The sequence below is a fragment of the Macaca thibetana genome, chromosome 3 (assembly GCF_024542745.1).
Source record: "Macaca thibetana thibetana isolate TM-01 chromosome 3, ASM2454274v1, whole genome shotgun sequence".
NCBI classification, from domain to species: Eukaryota; Metazoa; Chordata; class Mammalia; order Primates; family Cercopithecidae; genus Macaca; species Macaca thibetana.
In genome coordinates this window covers 78338259-78361121 of record NC_065580.1, presented here as the reverse complement: position 1 = coordinate 78361121, position 22863 = coordinate 78338259, and the positions used below count along the sequence as shown (strand labels likewise).

Genomic DNA, 22863 nt, shown 5'->3' with positions numbered 1-22863 from the left:
GGCTGTTTTCAAAAGTCCTTGGCAGGAGTTCTCGAAAATTAACTACCACTAATAGTTGTTAAGTAAAAAGTGTAAGACAAGACTTTTGATGCTTAAGGATTTATACAACAGGAAAGAATAAGAAAAATAAAGATTAATAAGGTAAAAATTAAAACAACAAATGACCTCTATCTTACACTGAATCAAGTTGACATACACGATCTGTGATAAGGTAGACTGCTAATCATGGGTTAGCACACTAATAATATTTCCCATACAATGGTGTATTCTTGCCAACTGTGAGTTGCTGCTCATCAATGTCTTTTGTCTCTTATTGATGCATGAACTTTTTTCATATTGAAGTTTTCACTCTTTTTCATATATTACTATCAAGTATTTTTTCAAATACTGTTGACTCTTGAACAACATGGGTTTGACCTGTGCGGGCCGACTTACATACAGATTTTCTTCCACCTCTGCCACCCCGAGACAGCAAGACCAACCTCTCCTCTTTTTTCTCCTCCTCAGCCTACTCAACATGAAGACAATGGGGAGGAAGACCTTTATGATGATTCATTTCCACTTAATGAACACTGAACATATTTTTTCTTTCTTATGATTTTATTAATGATCATTTCTTTTCCCTAGCTTACTTTATTAAAGAATATAGTATATAATACATGAAACATACAAAATATGTTAAGTGACTATTTTATGTTATCAGTAAGGCTTCTGTGCAGCAGTAGGCTGTTAGTAGGTTAAGTTTTTGGGAACCCAAAAGTTACAAACAAATTTTCAACTGCATGAAGGTCGATGCCCCAATCCCCATTGTTGTTGAAGGGTTAACTGTATTTTATCAAATAGGTAATCAACTTTAATCAAATATTTTTCTTTCTGGATTTTTATGGTTTTTCATATTTAAATACTTAACCTATCATGATTTATTTTTGTGTATGGTGTAAAGTCTTAGTATTCTTTTCCCCACACAGTAATCCAACTGCCCCGACATTTCTTTATGGATTCTGTATTTGATTTCCTGGAGCTACTATCTGATAATCCCTAGACAGAGTGCCACTTAATTGCTATAATTTTATATTATATTTTCATATCTTGTAGGAAAAGTCCTTTCAAATTTTCTTTTCTATTAATGGGCACTGGTTTTTCATTGACCTTTGAAGACAACTTTTCAAGTAATAAAAACAATTCATTTAAAATTTGCACTGGAACTCAAAACAATTTCAGGTAAATTGCTATTTGAAAAATACTGAATCTTCCCATCTATTAATGTGTTAAGACTTCTATTTCATGTTCTCAAAGATGTATGGTTTACATATTTCTTGTAAGTTTGATTCCAGGTATTTTATATTTTTATCATATTTTCAAACATGTTATTACTAATACAAGAGAAAACTGAATTTGTGTTATGTTTATATTTTATCTAGTCATCTAGTTTCAGTTTTCCCCTTTTCATTATGGAAAATTCCAATCACAAACATAATTCAATAGAGAAACAAAAATAAACCCCCTGGTACACATAATCCAACCTCAAAAATTATCAACATTTACCAATTTGTTTCATGTGAACAACCCTTTTTGGTTTTTAGAATACTTTAAAGTACATTCCAGACTTCATATTCCACCTACAAATATTTCAGTATGTATAGCAAAGGATAATAATTTTTTTTTTTTTTTTTTTTTTTTTTTTTTTTTTTGAGACGGAGTCTCGCTGTGTCGCCCAGGGTGGAGTGCAGTGGCCGGATCTCAGCTCACTGCAAGCTCTGCCTCCCGGGTTGTTACGCCATTCTCCTGCCTCAGCCTCCCGAGTAGCTGGGACTACAGGCGCCCACCACCTCGCCCGGCTAGTTTTTTGTATTTTTTTAGTAGAGACGGGGTTTCACCGTGTTAGCCAGGATGGTCTCGAACTCCTGACTTCGTGATCCGCCCGTCTCGGCCTCCCAAAGTGCTGGGATTACAGGCTTGAGCCACCGCGCCCGGCCCCAAAGGATAATAATTTTTAAGAATAATCACATGGCAAAAATTCAATGTAAAATTGAACAATTGTGTAAGTCTTCTTTGTTAAGTCAATGAGTCAACTGATCTACTGTAAGTGCATTGGTATCCTAGAGAAAAACTGCTTGAAACACAAACAATATGTTAATTCTATCAGATTAAGAAGAAAAAGGAAGGCATAAAAGAATTTTCACTTCAAATGTCTCAGGCTTGCCAGTTTGTTTTACAGCTTTAATGAGTTATAATCGGCATACAATAAAATTCTCCCATTTTAAGTATGCAATTTGTTGAGCTTTGTTAGTATAGTCACATTTAGAACCTTCTATCATCCAAAAAGTTTCCCTAGGGCCTCTCTGTGGTCAATCCACATCCCTAAAACTTTGTTTTGATAATGTTGCCTTTTTGAGAATTTAACATAACAAATCATACAGTATGTAGCCTTTTGCTCCTGATTTCTTTCACTTAGCATGATGTTTCTGAGAATCAGTCATGTTATTCCATATATCAGTAGTTCCTTCCATTCTACTGCCTAACAGTATTGCATGGATGCAGGGTTTATGAAGTGTTTATCCACTCATGACTTGATATTTGTCTATTTCCATTTTTTTTCTTTTTTTTTTTTATTATACTTTAAGTTCTAGGGTACATGTGCACAACATGCAGGTTTGTTATATATGTATACATGTGCCATGTTGGTGTGCTGCACCCATTAACTCGTCATTTACATTAGGTATATTTCCTAATGCTATCCCTCCCCCCTTCCCCCTCCCCACAATAGGACCCGGTGTGTGATGATCCCCTTCCTGCGTCCAAGTGATCTCATTGTTCAATTTCCACCTATGAGTGAGAACATGCGGTGTTTGGTTTTCTGTTCCTGCGACAGTTTGCTGAGAATGATGGTTTCCAGCTGCATCCATGTCCCTACAAAGGACACAAACTCATCCTTTTTTATAGCTGCATAGTATTCTGTGGTGTATATGTGCCACATTTTCTTAATCCAGCCTGTCACTGATGGACATCTGGGTTGATTCCAAGTCTTTGCTATTGTGCAACAGTGCCGCAATAAACATACACGTACATGTGTCTTTATAGCAGCATGACTTATAATCCTTTGGGTATATCCCCAGTAATGGGATGGCTGGGTCAAACGGTATTTCTAGTTCTAGATCCTTGAGGAATAGCCACAGTGTCTTCCACAATGGTTGAACTAGCTTACAGTCCCACCAACAGTGTAACAGTGTTCCTATTTCTCCACATCCTCTCCAGCACCTGTTGTTTCCTGATTTTTTAATGATTGCCATTCTAACTGGTGTGAGATGGTATCTCATTGTGGTTTTGATTTGCATTTCTATGATGGCCAGTGATGATGAGCATTTTTTCATGTGTATGTTGGCCGAATGAATGTCTTCTTTTGAGAAGTGTCTGTTCATATCCTTTGCCCAGTTTTTGATGGGGTTGTTTGCTTTTTTCTTGTAAATTTGATTGAGTTCTTTATAGGTTCTGGATATTAGCCCTTTGTCAGATGAATAGATTGCAAAAATTTTCTCCCATTCTGTAGGTTTACTGTTCACTCTGATGGCAGTTTCTTTTGCTGCACAGAAGCTGTTTAGTTTAATTAGATCCCATTTGTCAATTTTGGCTTTTGTTGCTGTTGCTTTTGGTGTTTTAGACACGAAGTCCTTGCCCATGCCTACATCTTGAATGGTATTACCTAGGTTTTCTTCTAGGGTTTTTATGGTTTTAGTTCTAACATTTAAGTCTCTAATCCATCTTGAATTAATTTTCGTATAAGGAGTAAGGAAAGGATCCAGTTTCAGCTTTCTACTTATGGCTAGCCAATTTTCCCAGCACCATTTATTAAACAGGGAATCCTTTCCCCATTTCTTGTTTTTGTCAGGTTTGTCAAAGATCAGATGGCTGTAGATTGCTCTGTTCTGTTCCATTGGTCTATATCTCTGTTTTGGTACCAGTACCATGCTGTTTTGGTTACTGTAGCCTTGTAGTACAGTTTGAAGTCAGGTAGCATGATGCCTCCAGCTTTGTTCTTTTGGCTTAGGATTTTGGCAATGTGGGGTCTTTTTTGGTTCCATATGAACTTTAAAGCACTTTTTTCCAATTCTGTGAAGAAAGTCATTGGTAGCTTAATGGGGATGGCACTGATTCTATACATTACCTTGGGCAGTATGGCCATTTTCACAATATTGATTTTTCCTATCCATAAGCATGGTATGTTCTTCCATTTGTTTGTGTCCTCTTTTATTTCACTGAGCAGTGGTTTGTAGTTCTCCTTGAAGAGGTCCTTTACATCTCTTGTAAGTTGGATTCCTAGGTATTTTATTCTCTTTGAAGCTATTGTGAATGGGAGTTCATTCATGATTTGGCTCTCTGTTTGTCTGTTACTGGTGTATAAGAATGCTTGTGATTTTTGCACATTGATTTTGTATCCTGAGACTTTGCTAAAGTTGCTTACCAGCTTAAGGAGATTTTGGGCTGAGACAATGGGGTTTTCTAAATATACAATCATGTCATCTGCAAACAGGGACAATTTGACTTCTTCTTTTCCTAACTGAATACCCTTGATTTCTTTCTCTTGCCTGATTGCCCTAGCCAGAACTTCCAACGCTATGTTGAACAGGAGTGGTGAGAGAGCCATTTTTTTTTAGTATTATGAATAATGCCTCTGAGAAGATTCATGTACAAGTCTTTGTGTGGACATATGCTTTTATTTCTCATGGATTGATACCAAAGGGTGAAAATTCTAGGTTGAATGGTCAGCATAGGTTTAACTTCTTAAGAAAATGACAAAATGTTTGCCAAAGTAGCTGTACCTTTTTGTGTTCCCACCAGCAATGTATGGCTGTTCTGGTTGTTCTACATCCTCATCAACACTTGGTATTGTCAGTATTTTTCATTTTAGCTATCCTATCATTTGTTTTAATAGTCTAGTTAATTCACTTTGATTTTCTAAATATATAATATCCTATGTTAGTAGTAATAATTCTTTTTCTTACTGCCCTGTTCTAGAACCTCTAAACCACTAGAAAATAATATCAATAATTACAGACATCCTTGACTTGATTTTTTAACAATTACGCTACTAATATTTTATTGTTAGGATCTTACTATATTTGCAGTTAGTCACATTAGGAAATATCCTATTTTTAGTAAGAGAGTTTTTTTTAAAATCACATGATACTGAGTTTTTATCAAGTGTAATTCAGCATCTAAAAAATCAAATGTTTTTTCTACTTTGGTTTCCTGATGCAATGAACTAAATTAATACATTTACTAATGTTGAATCATCCTTATCTTTGTGAAACAAACTCTAATCGGAGTTTGTTTTGATATACGGCGTGGGTTTCTTCTGTTACATGACTATTTGGTTCCATGGGATATGTTAGTAATTATTTCTAGGGGAAAATAAAAACGTTAATCCTCAATTTCTTCATATGTAAAATAGGGATAAAATACATAGAGATACAGAGAAAGATGGGTAAAGGATCTGTTAGGAAGATTGAATGAGATAATGCCCATAGCTGCTCAATAAGTGAAGGAAGTAACGGTTTCAATCCAGGTCAGTATCATCCTTGAGACCACTATCCTCTGTTTTATCTGTTATTAAGAGAAGGCTATCCATTGAGATGGACTCTCGCTCTGTCAGCCAGGCTGGAATGCAGTTGCATGATCTCGGCTCACTGCAACCTCCACCTCTCGGGTTCAAGTGAGTCTCCTGCCTCAGCCTCCTGAGTGGCTGGGATTACAGGAACCCACCACCAGTCTGGCTAATTTTTTTGTATTTTTAGTAGATATGGTGTTTCATTATGTTGGCCAGGCTGGTTTCAAACTCCTGAGCTCAAGTGATCCGCCTGCCTCGGCCTCCTAATGTGCTAGGATTATAGGCGTGAGCCACCATGCCCGGCTGCTTTTTTTTTTTTTTGAGACAGAGTCTCACTGCTGCCCAGGCTGGAGTACAGTGGCATGATCTTGGCTCACTGCAAGCTCCGCCTCCCGGGTTCACGCCATTCTGCTGCCTCAGCCTCCCAAGTAGCTGGGACTACAGGTGCTTGCCACCACGGCTAACTTGTGTTTGTATTTTTTTAGTAGAGACAGGGTTTCACCATGTTAGCCAGGATGGTCTCGATCTCCTGACCTCATGATCCACCCGCCTTGGCCTCCCAAAGTGCTGGAATTATAGGCGTGAGCCACCAAGTCCGGCCGCCTGACTGCTTTTTAACAATCTTTTTATAACAATTTAACAAACTAGTAATTTAGTAAAGCTAAAGATTTATGGTTTTTTAATGCTGAAATGATGAATTCTCCTCCTTAAAGAATGAAAAGTAATTATTCAAACCTGGACAAGAAGAAGTTAGCCTACCTGAGTATGACTGATTGTTATATGGTTGCCATGAAGAGGTGACTGGCGATCTTTCTCCTTACTGTGACGACTACTCTGTTTACTGCGTTGTAGCTGCTGTCTCAGTTTGGCAATCTGCTTTGGGGGCAGGGAAAGAGAAGCAAGAAGAGAATAAAAGTGAATACCAAATTTTTATATTTATTTCTTCAGTTTTGGGGTATTGATTAAAAAAATTTCAAGTTTCTAAGAAGAGACAGTATTTCACCACAATAATTTACCCTTGAAAGTTTTTAGGATTAAGATTATTAAAAATGAGAAATAAATATATACTACAAATGCTTCACTTTTACAAATTTTAATAGTGTTATTGGTAAATACACTAACTACATTTACCTAGATTATTTCAGATTTTACCTTTGTAACACCAGAAATATCTTCCTATTTGAAAACCTTTTATAAGATGAAAAATAGTATTTCAAATGCCTACTGATTAAAATTAAACCTGAATTCTAAACATAGGCACATTAGTTTCTAAGTTCCTGTCTTACATAAACAAAATGAATCTGGTTTATCAATTACTAAACACTTTAAAATTGTAAATCCCATGATGTTGTGGAGAATCAAAGCTATTTAGTATTAGTAAATTATTAATATATTACTATATATATTGCTCTTCAATCACAAAACCTATAAAAACAAATATAATTTAGGGTATATTCTCCTAAAAGGAAGGTTCACACTTCTCTGGTTTCACAGAAAAGTCATTACTATAATATGACCTGGAATTCATTAAACTACTTACATATTTTAGGTGATGTAAAAAAATTTCTGAGTATTTTAAAGGAAACCATTAACAATTTGGGGGAAGTCATTTAATATTGGTATTATTTTCCTTGTAGAAAAGATGATGTTAATCAATTAATAATTATTCCCTGAACATCTACGATGAGCCCAGAGAGATACAACAAAGATACAATGTATTACAAAATTATCTAAATATTTACCTTGAATAACCATGGCAATATAAAGCACAATAGAAAATTACTATTAAAGCCTATAAATGCTCAAGGGTAAAAGTATATAGGTTGCTGAGAAAACTAATGTTTACCTGTGGTTAACAGTAGAAGAGAAAACAATATAGAAGAAAATGAAGCATTCAAACAAGGAAGAATTTATATCCTTTCTTTTATGCTGAGATCTTTAGATCCCTTTAAGTGTTTTAAAGCTCTATGTAGCTTATGGATCTCTCATAAAATGTGCTTGCAAAAGATGTACAAATAAGATTATGTTAATATTTGTGTTCCTTCCTCTCTGTTGAACTGACATAATTTTCTTGCAGAGAACATTAATTTTCATAAGAAAATGATCAAAATTTGTAGGTAATTAATATAAATCAAGACCGATAATTCTCTATGATAAAAAAGAAATAGGATTTCAAATTGTACAATTCATTTAATTAGGACAGAGGTATAAAAGCAAAACCAGAAAAGCTTATATGAAAGAGCTCAGAATGCCTAGAGATTAATAATATAATTTGTACTTGCTCATTTAAAAAATATTTAAAAACCTTAAAATTGATAAATATTAGTCAAGGCTTCTGAGATGTCAAAATAAGCTTTTTTCAAGGCTTCTGAGATGTCAAAATAAGCCAGAAAAGTTTTGTTCTAAGCCGACTTAACAAACCCTTGAAGATGAAAAGCCTACATCATGCTACAAACCTTACTTCACTTAGATTACCAACCTAAATAATACAATCCTATAGCTTTTCACAGGTACTGTGAATTCCAAAGACAGACCTTCTTTGGGATATAACATAGTTATGCTCGTGTTTACAATTCAGTGGGAATTAGGATAAAAGTCCATCTTCCTAAATATATATTATATACTTGGCATATTTCAAATTCTAGTCAAGAAGTATGTGAGAAGCCTTCTTTCAACTTGAAACAGGTCCCAATTACACTAGCTCCAACGTTTTAAAAAGTTAGGGAATAAGTCAGCTGGGTGCAGTGGCTCACACCTGTAATCCCAGCACTCTGAGAGGCCAAGGTGGGTGGATCAGGAGTTCAAGACCAGCCTGGCCAACATGGTGAAATCCTGTCTCTGCTAAAAAAAAATACAAAAATTAGCCAGACGTGGTGGTGTGGGCCTGTAATCCCAGCTACTTGGGAGACTGAAGCAAAAGAATTGCTTGAACCTGGGAGGGGGAGGTTGCAGTGAGCCAAGATCCCACCACTGCACTCCAACCTGGCCAACAGTGCGAGACTCTGTCTCAAAAAAAAAAAAAAAAAAAAAAAAAAACCATGAAAAAGGAAACACGTGATCCTGGGTCACAAGGAATAAATAATAACTATATAGAGAGAAATTAGCATAGTCACAAAGAAAAGATTAAAGCATTTATGAAATTAAATGAAGAAAAACCAGAAACTGGCCTTACTTAACATCTGAGAACCAGAAACACATTTTTTGAAAACTTAGTAACATCAGCTCTGTTTACTTGCTATTTTTGTCCTGTTTATTTCCCCCACTACTGTTAACATTTTAAAAAATAAATAAAAAATGCAAAACCAAAACCCTCATCCTCAAAAGACTGGTTGAGCACTTTTGCCTCAAGGACTGAAGAAGACAGAAATCTTTCTCAGAAAGAATTATATTCCACCATAGAGCAGGGAAATGGGAAATCTTAACTTAAAAGGATTAAGTGATGGCAGTGAGAAAGGAAGCAGGATTTGGGGGCTTTGGGAAGAGAAGAAAAAAAGAAGGGAGCTAGCCTAAAACCAGGAAAAATGTTATAGGTTATCACTAGCAAGAGACCTGGTGTCCTCAGTTCATCGTTCTTATCCACAGGTACCACTGCACCATGATACCAGCACAACCATCATAGGTAGCTGGAAAGAGAAGTAATCCTTATTTCTAGTGTTAGGACAATGTGGGAAGTATGCCACTGCTACCCTAAGACAGACCACTAAACAATATTTGCTATAGAAAGACCACCCATTACATACAGTGGTTAAGGTCTCTCTATCGCACTACTATAGGTTGGTTTATAAACCAAGATTCCACAGAACAGTGTTTCAGTGGGAAAAATACATCCTGGGTGTGAGACATCTAACTGATAACCAAACTTTTAAGACATAACCAACTCAAAACTAGGAAATTAATCTTGGAAGTTAGCTCCCCACAACTTAAGAACAACCTTTTGAAAAGAGAAAATCCAATACATAAACTATAATAATTTGTATTCAATAGTTAGAAACTCTGAATATTTAAAGATAACCTGCCCTAGGGTGCCATCTTTGGTTTGCGGTTTGAGTGTTAAGCAAGCATTAAGGCACCAGACTGAGGGGTAAATTCAGGCCAGACCAAGCTCTACTCAGCAAGCTGTAGCCTTAGCAGAATACTCAGGCTACCTGAGAGAAGACTTTTCCTTCACTAAAAGACACTGCCCTTTAAAAAAAAAAAATCTTATGCTAGTGGGGCTGCATCTACTTAGGGGGAGTGTTTTTATCTAATTCACACAAAGGTGACCTATAGGGTAGCACCTGTCCAGAACATGGTGACTAAAGCTAAAGTCCTATTTAACAGGAACCAAAAGTAATAACTAAAATTCTTTTCATCTTTGAAAACGAAGGCAGAGAGACCATTAGAATAAAAAGGCAGACCATGTACTGGGAAAAGATATTTACAACACATATATCCAATGAAGAATTCATATCCATAATATGTAAAGAACATCTACAAAGCAATAAGAAAAAGTCTAAGAGTAGGCAAAAGACTTGAACAGGTACTTAGCCAAAGAGAATATCCAAATGGTCAGTATGCATAAAAAAGGTGCTCAACATCATTCTAATGACTGAAATATAAATTAACACCCATCATAATGTCGAAACTTAAAAGATGACAAAACCAAAAAATGACAAAGACATCAAACAACTGGAACTCTCCTTCCATTGCTGGCGGTGAAGGGTGTTCTTTTATTTTAACATAGTAGCCTTGACCACAGAAGATTTTCTGGGGAAGTGCTTATATCCTCAATACTAGGTCACTCAAGGTAATAGCTCAAGAGCAGAAAGCAGAGACCTGACTCAAATTAGGCAAAAATTCTTAGTTCAGTTACCTGGATGGAGAAATGAATGACATGTCCAAGGCTGTAATTAGGTTCTAAGGTTCTTAGTAGGAAACAGTACTAACAGAAGAGAGAATCATGCTGATTACTGAAGAGGGCTGGGGAGCTATGCTTCCTGCCTTGCATGGCAAAGAGGAATGAGCTATCGGAAAATAGAAGACCTCTGCAAACACACAACTATGATGTCTATTTCTGTTAATGACATTTCTAACAATTAACAGACATTAGAACACACCCTCTTCATGTAAAGGGATATTCCTATAATAGAAATTCATCCTTTGCCAAATGCAGGTAATACAATTTTAAACAAATTATAATTCAACGTGCTGAAAATGCTCTGATGATGCACTTCTGCGTAATAACATATTCTTTCTAGCAATTATTAAGAGTAATTATAGGCCAGTTTGTCTGATGACTGTGTCAATTAACAATAGAAAAGCATCATTAAAATTTTCCTATCTAATTATTTATTGAGTACCAGCATTGTAGAAGGCACTCTGCTACTTGCTTTTATGTGAATGATCTCATTTATTTTTCAACAAAAGCACATGAGCTAGGTACTATTATTATTATTATTTTAGAGGTGAAGAAATACAGGTAGAAAGGTTAAAAAAAATCTTGCTAAAAGTCACACTATTAAGTGGTAAACAAGTGTTTGGACTCAGTAAGTGGAATTCCAGAGTCTGCTCTCTTCATCACCATTCTATACTGACTGGAGAATGAAGTTAACAACTCACAAGGAGATAAAGCTTTACAAAAATTACAGACAAATGGGAATGGAAAAGGTGACAAAGGCTGAACTGAGATAACTCCTTCCCCAAAACAATCACTGAAGATATTAACTCAAGTAATTTTTATGAAAATATAATTTGAAAAATCATGAATCTCAAGCTGTTATTCTCTTCTTTATAAAATGGGAAATATATGACAAACTTTAATGCTTTTAAAGATCACGTATCCCAAAAGAAAGGTCTATAGACTAGTTAAAAGCAAATTTTATATATTATATCCCTCAACACATAAATTTTATGTACTATATCCTGCAACAAAAATCTCAAATTTCTAAAAATAAAAATTTTAAACTTCTTCTGCCTTCTTATAAGTATGAATAATCAGTGTTGTTTTCCTGTTTTTCTTTAAAGTGTCAGTAAGTAAACCCTGATGAACAAAATGCTCTTCATTCGACACATGCATACAAACATGCACAAAGAAAATACATACGTGAAAGCACAATATATATACACAGGGAAGGGTCATCTGTAAGCACATCAACCCCTATACATCCATTCACAAACAGACATGCTTGCCCACATGCAGACTTCACATAAACCCACTGATCCAGGAACAGAGATTCCACATACCACGCACCCCTGAACCCCCAGATTCACCTCTACAGATATAGCTGGCTTTGGGAGAATTTGTATACACATAAGTTTTAATATGGAAACGTATTTACAACTATTAATAAACCATATTTGTCAACAGAGACATTTTAACAATACCAGACGAAAATTTAAAAACACTGTTCACAAACTCATCTGATGCCTCAAATTTATAATATTGCAGATGAGAAGAATTCAAAAACGAAGTATCTTCCCAAGGTGAAACAGCTAAAAAATGGCAAATCCAGTTCTATATCCTTCATTTGTAACCTCTATTACCTAGCAATGCTACTGAATACTGTGTGTTCAACTGTAAATAACTACCAATAAATAACTATTGGCTGATAATTTAAACCACTGAATAACTTTCTTTTTTAATGCTGGAGATATTACAAGCTGTGAAACTGAAATAATAATGAACGAAAATTTAATGAAGCGATTAAATGACTGTATACTAACTTACTGGTAAGTTTCTATATTTTTTGATAAACAATTTGTGTGACCTTCTAAATTGTTCCTATTGGGTCTGGTTTTTAAAATATAATAAAAGGATTATAAAATATATTTACAATGCAATTAATTTAGACAGAGACTTTACTGGATATATGTATTTTAAAAGGTTTATAAAATAATTCCTTTGATTTCAAAAAGATAATACAAAATATTCAGACTATTATCTTGTAGGTCCAGAGAAACCATTATTGCAATTGTTTTTCCCTAATATCATTACAAATATGTACTGAAAATACCAAGAATGAACAGAATGTTAAGGCAGACTGTACCCTCTCAGTAAAACTATAGTTTTATTCAAGTATAAGGAAAGTCTTACTTTAAAAAGGAGACCCTATCAATAATACTCATTAATCAATTTTGACTGGAAGCGAGAAACATCCCTAATCATTTATTTTACTCCTTCAGATGGTTCCATCTAAAAAAAATATAACCTACTAATGAGAGTGCTTACTGGTGAAATAAAGAAGCAACATGTGATTTTATTCTTCTTTCCACTGAATGCCTTAAAGAATAGTAAATCTATCTTTTTCAATTTTTGCTTATAAACATCAGAATAGCAAAAAAAAAAAAAAAAAAAAAAAAAAAAAAAAAAAAAAGAAAGAAAACAACAATATAACAGTTTTACTTATGTTCCCTCTGGGACAAAGAGCAAATGTGCTTACTGCTTGTCATAAAAGCAGTGGACTACCCAAGCTCAGTGTTCCTCTTCTATAATATGATCTACTGTATGTAAGGATCCATCTGAGTCTTCCTAATTTCCCCATGGGACTTGAGGTCCAGGAGAATTGACAATAATTTGATGTTCTTGATACTTGCTGTGCTGTGAATAATAAAGTCACCTGTCTCTAAATCAGGAGTCTTATGTCTTCTGCCAGTATTCATAAAAGAGTAACAGGTTACCTTATTAGATTCCAAGTAGGATAAAATCAAATCTAATACCTAAGACAGTATACTTCCTCCTTTACCTCAAATGAAAAGAGAGGAGTTTTAATGGAACAACTTGGAAAGACTGATGTATGTTCCCCATAATTAAGGGGACTGGTATTTGCTTCATACTCTGCACACTGAAAAGAGTGAGGTAGGATGATACAGATTTACTGCTGCATTAGAATAAATCTAAACTCCCTGTATTAACCAGACCCCCCCCCACAGCCCCCCAAAAAATTGGTGAGAGTTTCTCAGGAGCCATTTTGGAAATCTGAGTGTGAGCCATCATGAAGGATTGTCTTAGGTCCTTCTTAAGAGGGCCACCAAGAAAGGGAAATAGAGCTCAGCAGCTGAGAAGCTGAAGGTTATTTCTAGAATTCTAGAGGCTAAGGAGAGAGTAAAAGATAACGCTAACCCAGAAAGAACTGTAGGTAAGAGATGTGCAGAAGAGGGGATCTCCAAAGACCCATGAAAATATAAGAGAAGTTGACTTTAAAAATCTGTTAAGAAAAAGTAAAAGCTCTTATGACAGTAGCAGTCAAGTAGGAACGTTTCTATTCCATTTCCTTTTCCCTCATTTTTCCAAGCTCCAACCCCACAGAGGTCAGAAATAGAGACTGCGGAGTTAGGGAAAAAAAGAGCAAGAAAGAGAAAAGAAGCCCCTGGGATCCCTTCACCCATGATAAGTCACCCAGCAGCAGTACGCTCTGGGAGAAGGGAAGTAGCTATAAACATAAAAAGAGATGTAAGATTTGATCATCATAAGAGATAAGAAAGCATTTACTCACTTAAAGGGAACACAGGAGTTTAGGAGTGATCAGATTCTAATTTTCTATCATGGGCAGAAGAACTTCTGTCACTGAATAAAGGTAGTGGGAACTAATAATAAAGTCCTTTTGTGATTATCACTTAAAAGTCTTAGTTGTGTTGTCTAATATGTAATTAAGCTCTTTAAGAAGTAGACTGTATCTAAAGCTTCTTTTGAAATGGTAGATGCTTTACACAATACTGAGCATACAGTCTTACTCATTGGATGTTAATCAGATTTGACACTACATAAACTAATGCAGTGTCACAAAAGGCTGATAATGAATGCTAAAAAGTTATCTTAAGCATCTACTTTTCTTAGTTTTTACCCCAACTAAATGTGTGTGAATTAACTGTTGTAAAAAGTGGTAAGTATTCATTAAATCCTTATTTCCTTAGCGGACATCTTCAACCCTACTTATGCTTTATACATTAATTTTAAATTATTGTGTTATTTCAGCAAGGAAACACAAATCTAAACAATGGAAAAGTATATGCACACAATTGTTCAGAAATTAAACAAGTGTATAATCTAAATAAAGGCTGGGTTAGCAAATCTCCAGTAAATACAATGCACTGGAGAAAAATCAATCTTTTCATAAAGGGAAATGATGTTTCACTTGGATTCATTTCCTTAACATGGTCACAACTTCATTGTATACGAGCATTAACTGTGATTTCTAATAAATGCGTTGATAGCCTGGTTGCCATTTCTTTGTAAGTAATATACTTTTCCCTAATTGCTAGAATGTGTGTGTGTGTGTATTCTTGATCTACAGTTCCTTTATGCTATACTTAGAGGTGTTTTTTGTTTGTTTTTCCCTCCCTATTTCTCCTCATTGAAACTGGTAGCTTTTTCAATCTGAAGACACACATCTTTCTCCAAATCTAACAAATTTTCAGCCTTGGAAAATTTCTCTTCCCTGACACTATTCTTACATTCTGGAATTCCTCAGTTATCTTTGTCAACAAAAAAAGTCAAACTCTGTATTTGAAGGTATTTTTTTCTGAGCCAAATATGAGTGACCATGGCCCATGTCACAGCCCTGAGGAGAACATGTGGCCAATGTAGCTGGGGCACAGCTTGGTTTTATACATTTTATGGGGACATGAGACATCAATCAAATACATTTAAGATATACATTGGTTCAGCCCACAAAGGCAGGACAACTCGAGGCAGGGGCTTCTGGGTTATAGGTAGATTTAAAATTTTTCTGATTGGCAATTGGCTGAGTTATTATCAATAGAAAGGAATGTCTGGATTCTGATAAGAAGTTATGGAAACCAAACTTTTATTGTGCAGAAGAAGCCTCCAAGTAGCAGGCTTCAGAGAGAATAGATTGTCAATGTTTCTTATCAAACTTAAGGTCTGTGTTGATGTTAAATGCTGGTCAGCTTTTCCCAAATTCCAAAAGGGAGGAGGGTGTAAAGAGGTAAATCCACCCCTGCTTCCCATAATGACTTGAAACAGTCTTTCAGGTTAACTTTCGGTTCCTGGCTGAGAGGAGGGAGTCCACTCAGATGGTTGAGGGAGGGCTCTGAATTTTATTTTTGGTTTATGTCTTCCATGTCTCTTCTCTTTCACGTTTTAAACCTCTTTCCCTCTTTGTTCTACGTTCTAGGTGACTTGATTCATCCTAAGTTTCAATTTCAATTCCCAGTTGATAGTTCTGATTCACGAATTCTCTCTTCTGTTATGCCAACTTGACTTTAATCCACCCAACAGTTTATTTTTAATTTTATCAATTTTTTTTACAAGATTTGCAAGTGGCCCCCTTTCATTCCACCTGTTCTTATTTACTTCTTCTCTCATAGTGAATTATGACTTCATTTGAAAATCTTAAACATTTATAAGGTTTTTTTTTTTTTTTTTTTTTTTTTTTTTTTTGGAATTGTGGTTCTTACTCTCGTTTCCTCAGATGTAAATGATCCTACTTAATATGTCTGATATCTCTTATGGCAATATATTTCCTTATGTTTCTTAAGATATTTATTTGCAAGTTCATTTTATGTGGAAGTTTTATCCTCTGTGAACTCCTGCCTGCTGTGCGGTTGCATGGTTACTCACGCTCTCTGGAGATACACAGCTCCAGAGCAGGTCTAACATTAAGAAGACTGGAACTTTGGTCCTTCATAAGTAGAGCTCTAATCCAGGTGCTACCTCTACATATATTATAGGATTACACTCCTATTTTTGCCTAACTGCCTCATTGAGTCACAGGAAAACACCAACAGTGTCAGGCAGAATTATTTCAGGTATAGTATTTCAGGTATAGGTGCACTGCCTAAAACACAGTCCCAGTTCCCTACTTTTATACTGAGAATCCAGTTCCAATCTCCTGCCATTTGCAAAATACTTTTGGTTCTCTTTCCCACGAAGATCACCTAGGTTTCTGTACAATAGGTCCTTTCATTATATTGTTGATTGAAAACAACCAATTCCAGCTGGGGCCACTGTGTGGAGTCTGCAATCTCTCCCCATGTCTGCATGGCTTTTTTTCTGGGTACTCTGGCTTCCTCCCACATCCCTAATATGTTGCCGTGTCTAAATGTTCACAGTCTGAGTGAGTGTGGGTGCATCTGTAAGTGTGCCCTGTGATGGAATGGCATCCTGTCCAGGGTTGGTTCTCACCCTGTGCACTAACCTTCCAGGATACACTGCGGCCATTCATGACCTTGCACTGGAACAGTTGGGTAAGTAATTATAATATCTTATTATTCTTTCTTAAATTTATGTCCAGTTCACAGTTATTTCAATGTTTAAAGTTTTTTGGTCTTTATCTAGAAGTCTGGTGATGTTTTTATAACCAGAAATATGCCATAAGGACTTAACTCTTGTTTCTGTCCATTAGCCTACTTGGTAAAATTGGTTTCATTATACATCATTTCCTTTAAAGTCAGAGTTTCCAAGAACCTACTGACAACATTGAGGACTTACTGTAAGCATCAACATCCACTCATCACTAAGACTTTCTTTTCTACTTCTATGGTCTGTTGAGATTTTTCTTGTCTTAAATGTAGATAAAATGTATTTACTTATGATTAAATTTTTTCACACTGCATTCTTATAGGCTTGGAGCAAAGAAAGGCATAGTATATACAAGTGCTTTTGCTGACATTTTAATCAGAAATCCTGAAGCAAATTATCTGATAGGGAGAGTATACATGTGAATTATGAAGAATAGATGTGCCAGGCACAGTGGCCCACATCTGTAATTTTAGCACTTTGGGAGGTAGAGGCTGGACAATCGCTTGAGCCCAAGAGATTGAGACCAGCCTGGGCAACATGCCAAAAACTTGTCTCTACAAAATATACAAAAATTAGCCAGGTGTAGTGGCATATGCCTGTGGTCCCAGATACTCAGGAGGCTGAGAGGTAGAAGGATCACTTGAACCCAGGGGGTCAAGGCCTCAGTGAGCCGACATCACACCACTTCACTCCAGTCTGGGTGACGGCAAGACCGTGTCTCAAAAAAAAAGAACAAAAAGGAATGGATGTAATACTGTTTAATTTGATCCTATGTCAAGGAAGATGATGACACATTATTTCAAAAAGCACTGAACTTCAGTGGTCTGTAACTTGTAATAATATTTAGTACTTTGGTCAGGCACGGTGGCTGACGTCTGTAATCCCAGCACTTTGCCGGACTGAGGCGGGTGGATCACGAGGTCATGAGATCGAGACCATCCTGGCTAACATGGTGAAATCCCATCTCTACTAAAAATATTTAAAAATTAGCCAGGCGTGGTGGCGGGCACCTATAGTCCCAGCTACTCAGGAGGCTGAGGCAGGAGAATGGCGTGAACCCAGGAGGCAGAGCTTGCAGTGAGCCAAGATTGCACAACTGCACTCCAGCCTGGGTGACAGAGAGAGATTCCGTCTCAAAAAAAAAAAAAAAAAAAAAAAAAAAAAAATTAGTGCTTCAACAGTAGTTTTGATTTTTCATAATTTTCTCAAATTATAATTATTGCCATCTATTACAACTATTCTTCCTTTTTCATGTTTAGTCTTCACCCATGTACTCTCATCATATTTATAGCCCATTATACAGAATTTAGTATCTTCATGAAATACCATGAAAATCACATTAGTCTTTTATATCGATTCCCTTTTTTCAGTTTTATTGAAGTATAATTTACATTCCATTAACTTCATCCATCGTAATAGTAAAATTCATAAGTGTGCCTTGAGATTTCTAATAAATTTCTCATCAGTTTACAGAATTATACAATAAGAATCAAAATCCAGTTTTAGGAATTTTTCATCACCCCCCAAATTTCCCTTCATTCTATTTATTGCCAATCACCAGTTTCCTGGTCACAGGCAACCATAATAGGCATTTTTTCCTTTCTATAGATTTGCCTTTTCTGGAATTTTGATAAAACTAGAATCATACAACATGTAGTCTTACTCATCTGACTTCACTTAGCAAGGAATGGCAAGCTATGTTCTGCTGGCCGTATCTAGCCTGTCACATGCTTTTGCAAATAAAGTTTTACTGGAACATAGTCAAACCTACTCTATACTGCCTATGGCTGCTTTCACATTACCACAGCATTGCTGAACGAAGGCATACTTTTGAGATATTGAAGGTTTGATTCCAGACTACCACCACCACAAGAAATAAAAAATATAGCAATAAAGTGAGTCACATGATTTTTTTTGGTTTCCCAGTGCAAATAAAAGTTATGTTTATACTATACTGTAGTCTATTAAGTGTGCAACAGTAGTGTCTAAAAACAATATACATACCTTAATTGTAAAATATTGCTAAAAAATGCTAACGATCATCTGAGTCTTCAGCAAGTTACAATCTTTTTTATGGTGAAGGAATTCAAATGTTAGCTGACTGATCAGGATGGTGGTTGCTGAAGGCAGAGGCAGTTGTTGTAATTTCTTAAAACAACAGTTAGGTTTGCCGAATTGACTGACTTTTCCTATCATAACAGATGTCTTCGTAGCATACGATGCTGTTTGATAGCATTTTACTTACAGGACTTCTTTTAAAATTGGAGTCAATCCTCTCAAACCCTGCTACTCTTTATCAACTAAGTTTATGTAATATTCTAAATCTTTTGTTATCATTTCCACAATGTTCACAGCCTCTTCACCAGGAGTAGATTCTATCTTAAGAAACCACTTACTTTACTCATCCATAAGAAGCAGTTCCTCATTCAAGCAAATTTGATCATGAGATTGCAGCAAATCAGCCACATCTCCAGGTTCCACCTCTATTTTTCAAAAAGACAGGGTCTTGCTATGTTGCTCTGGTTTCAAACTCCTGAGCTTAAGTGATCTCAGCCTCAAAGTGTTGGGATCATAGGCATGAGTCACTGCACCCAGTCCAGGTTCCACTTCTAATTCTAGTTCTCTTGCTATTTCTACCACATCTGCAGTGACTTCCTCCACTCCAGTCTTGAACCCCTCAAAGTCATCCATTAAGGTTGGAATCAAGTCCTTGCAAGCTCCTGTTAATGATATTTTGAAATCCTCCAATGAATCACAAATGTTCTTAATGGCATCTAGAATGGTGAATCCTTTCCAGAAGGTTTTTAATTTACTCTGCCCAGATCCATCAGAGGAATCATTATCTATGGTACCTGTAAGCCTTACAAAATGTACTTCTTAAATAATAAAAATTGAAGATTGAAATTACTCCTTGATTCATGGACTGCAGAATGGATGTTGTGTTAGCAGGCATGAAAACATTAATATTTTTTTATATCTCCATCAGAGCTTTTGGGTGACCAGGCAAATTGTCAATAAGCAGTAATATTTTGAAAAGAATCTCTTCCTTTTTTTGAGCAGTATGTCTCCATAGTGGGCTTAAAACATTCAGTAAACCATGCTGCAAACAGATGTGCTATCATCCAGGCTTTGTTGTTCCACTTTGTAAAGTACAAGCACAATAGATATAGCATAATTCTTAAGGTCCCCACGATTTTCAGAATGGTAAATGAGCACTGGCTTCCATTTAAAGTCATCAGCTGCAGCTGGGTGTGGTGGCTCATACTTGTGATCCCAGCACTTTGGGAGGCCGAGGCAGGAGGATTGCTTGAGCCCAGGAGTTCGAGACCAGCCTGGGCAACATAATGGGACCTTGTCTCTATAAAAATAAAAAATGATTAGCTGGGTGTGGTGGTATATGCCTGTAGTCCCAGCTACTTGAGATGCTGAGGTAGGAAGATTGCTTGAGTTGCAGTGAGCTATGATCATGCCACTGTACTCCAGCCTGGGTGACAGAGCAAGACCTTGTCTCAAAAAAAAAAAAAAAAAAAAAAAAAAAAAAAAAAGCTCCTAACAAGAGAGTCAGCCTGTCCTTTAAAGCCAGGCATCATCAACTTCTCTCTAGCTATGAAAGTCCTATAGGACATCTTATTCCACAATAAAGCTGTTTTGTCTATATTGAAAACCTGTTAGTGTAGTCACCTTCATGAATGATCTCAGCTAGGTATTCCAGTTCACTTGCTGCAGTTTCTACATCACCACTTAGTACTTCTTCACCTTGTACTTTTACATTATAGATATGGCTTCTTTCCTTAAACCTCAGAACCAATGTCTGCTGGCTATAAACTTTACTTCTGCAGCTTCCTCTTCTCTCTCAGCTGTCACAGAATTGAAGAGAATAGGGCCTTTCTCTGATTAAGTTTTGGCTTACGGGAATGTTGTGGCTGGTTTGATCTTTTATCTAGTCCACTCAAATTTTCTCCGTATCAGCTATAATGCTGTTTGTTTTGTTATCATTCTTGTGTTTGCTTGAGCAGAAGTTTTATTTCCTTCAAGACCTTACCCTTTGCATCCACAGCTTGGTTATTTGGGTGCAAGAGACGTAGTTTTTGGTCTGTATTGGCTTTTTACATGCCTTTCTCACTAAGCTTAATCATTCCTAGCTTTTGACTGAATGTGAGAGGTAAGACTCTCCCATTCATTTGAACACATAAGAGGTCACCGTAGGGATATTAGTTGGCCTATTTCACTATTATTGCGTCTCAGGAAAAAAGGAAGACCAAGAAGAGGGAGAATGATGGGAAAATGGCAGGTCGATGGAACAAAGCACATCCATACATTTACGGATTAAGTTTGAATGATGCTGCTATTAACATTTGTGTATAAGTCTCAATGTAGACATGTGTTTTCATTTTTCTTGTACAGACTTTTAAGAATGAAATTGTTGGGTTGTATGCTAAATTTCTGTTTACCTTTTTGAGGAACTAGTAAAGTGTTTTCCAAAGTGGGGTTTTACCACTTTATATTCCTAACAAAGTCTGAGAGTTCCAGGTCCTCCAAATCCTAACCAATGCTTGGAATTAATCCGTCTTTTAAATAATAGTCATTGGTGTGTGTGTGTGTTAATTATATCTCACTATGGTTTTTAATTTTTTTTTTTTTTTTTTTGAGTCAGGGTCTTGCTCTGCTACCCAGGCTGGAGTGCAGTGGCATGATGACGGATAGCCCACTGAAGTCTCAAACTCCTGGACTCAAGCAATCCACCTGTCTCAACATCCTGAGTAGCTGGGACCACAGGCATGCACCACCATGCCTAGCTAACTTTTGTATTTTTTTGTAGAGATGACATCTTACTATGTTGCTCAGGCTGGTCTTGAACTCATGAGCTCAAGAGATCCTTCCATCTCAGCCTCCCTAAGTGCTGGGATTATAGGTGTGCACCACCACACCTCCTTCATTGTGGTTTTAATGTTCATTTTCATAATGACTAATGAATGATGTTGAGCACCTTTTCATGTGGTCATCTGCCATTCAATGTATGAATTACTCTTTGATGAAATACTTTTTTATTATTTATTTTTAAAGATTTAGGGGGTAACGTGCAGTTTTGTTACATGGACATATTGTGTAGGGAAGCCTGGGCTTTTTTTTTTTTTTTCCCCCAAGACAGAGTCTTGCTCTGTCGCCCAGGCTGGAGTGCAGTGGCCCGATCTTGGCTCACTGCAACCTCTGCCTCCTGGATGTAAGCGATTCTCCTGCCTCAATGCCCAAGTAACTAGGATTGCAGGAGCCCACTGCCATGCCCAGCTAATTTTTGTGTTTTTAGTAGAGATGGGGTTTCACCATGTTGGCCAGGTTGGTCTCAAACTTCTGACCTCAAGTGATCCACCCCGCTTGGCCTCCCAAAGTACTGGAATTACAGGTGTAGGGGACTGCGCCCGGCTGAAGTCTGGGCTTTTAGTGGAACCATCACCTAAATATTGTAACCATTAGGTAATTTTTCATCCCTCACCCCACTCCAACCCTTCCAAGTCTCCAACATCTATCATTCCACCATGTCCATGTATACATATTTTTTAGCTTCCACTTATGAGTAAGAACATGTAATATTTCACTGCTTCTGAGTTATTTCATTTAAGATAATGCCCTCCAGTTCCATCGATGTTGCTACGAAAGACATGATTTCATTCTTTATGAAATAATAGTATTCCATTGTGTGTATATATACATATACACACACACAGACACACCACATTTTCTTTATCTGATCAGCCATTGACACTTAATTCCTTATCTTTACTACTCTGAATAGTGTTGTGATAAACATTTGAGTGGAGGTGTCTCTTTGATACAATTTCCTTTATTTTGGGTAGATATCCAGTAGTGGGATTACTGGATCAAATGGCAGTTCTGTTTTTAGTTCTGTGAGAAATCTCCATATTTTTGCATAGAGGTTATAGTAATTTACATTCTCACTAACAGTGTATAAAGCATTCCCTTTTCCTCACCAACATTTATTATTTTTTTGACTTTTTAATAG

At 36.4% G+C, this 22863-nt stretch overlaps 1 protein-coding gene across 5 annotated transcripts in view; it reads right to left on the bottom strand.

Annotated features, from left to right (window-relative positions):
* The window catches only part of GLCCI1 (glucocorticoid induced 1), a 133138-nt gene that overhangs the window by 30577 nt on the left and 79698 nt on the right, over positions 1 to 22863 (bottom strand). For 3 of the 5 annotated variants that reach the window (XM_050782957.1, XM_050782959.1, XM_050782961.1), the window contains one exon: positions 6365 to 6481. In XM_050782957.1, coding sequence (XP_050638914.1) covers positions 6365 to 6481 — 117 coding nt within the window. The remainder of the gene's footprint in view (positions 1 to 6364; positions 6482 to 22863) is intronic. The other 2 variants (XM_050782958.1, XM_050782960.1) reach the window with 1 other exon arrangement.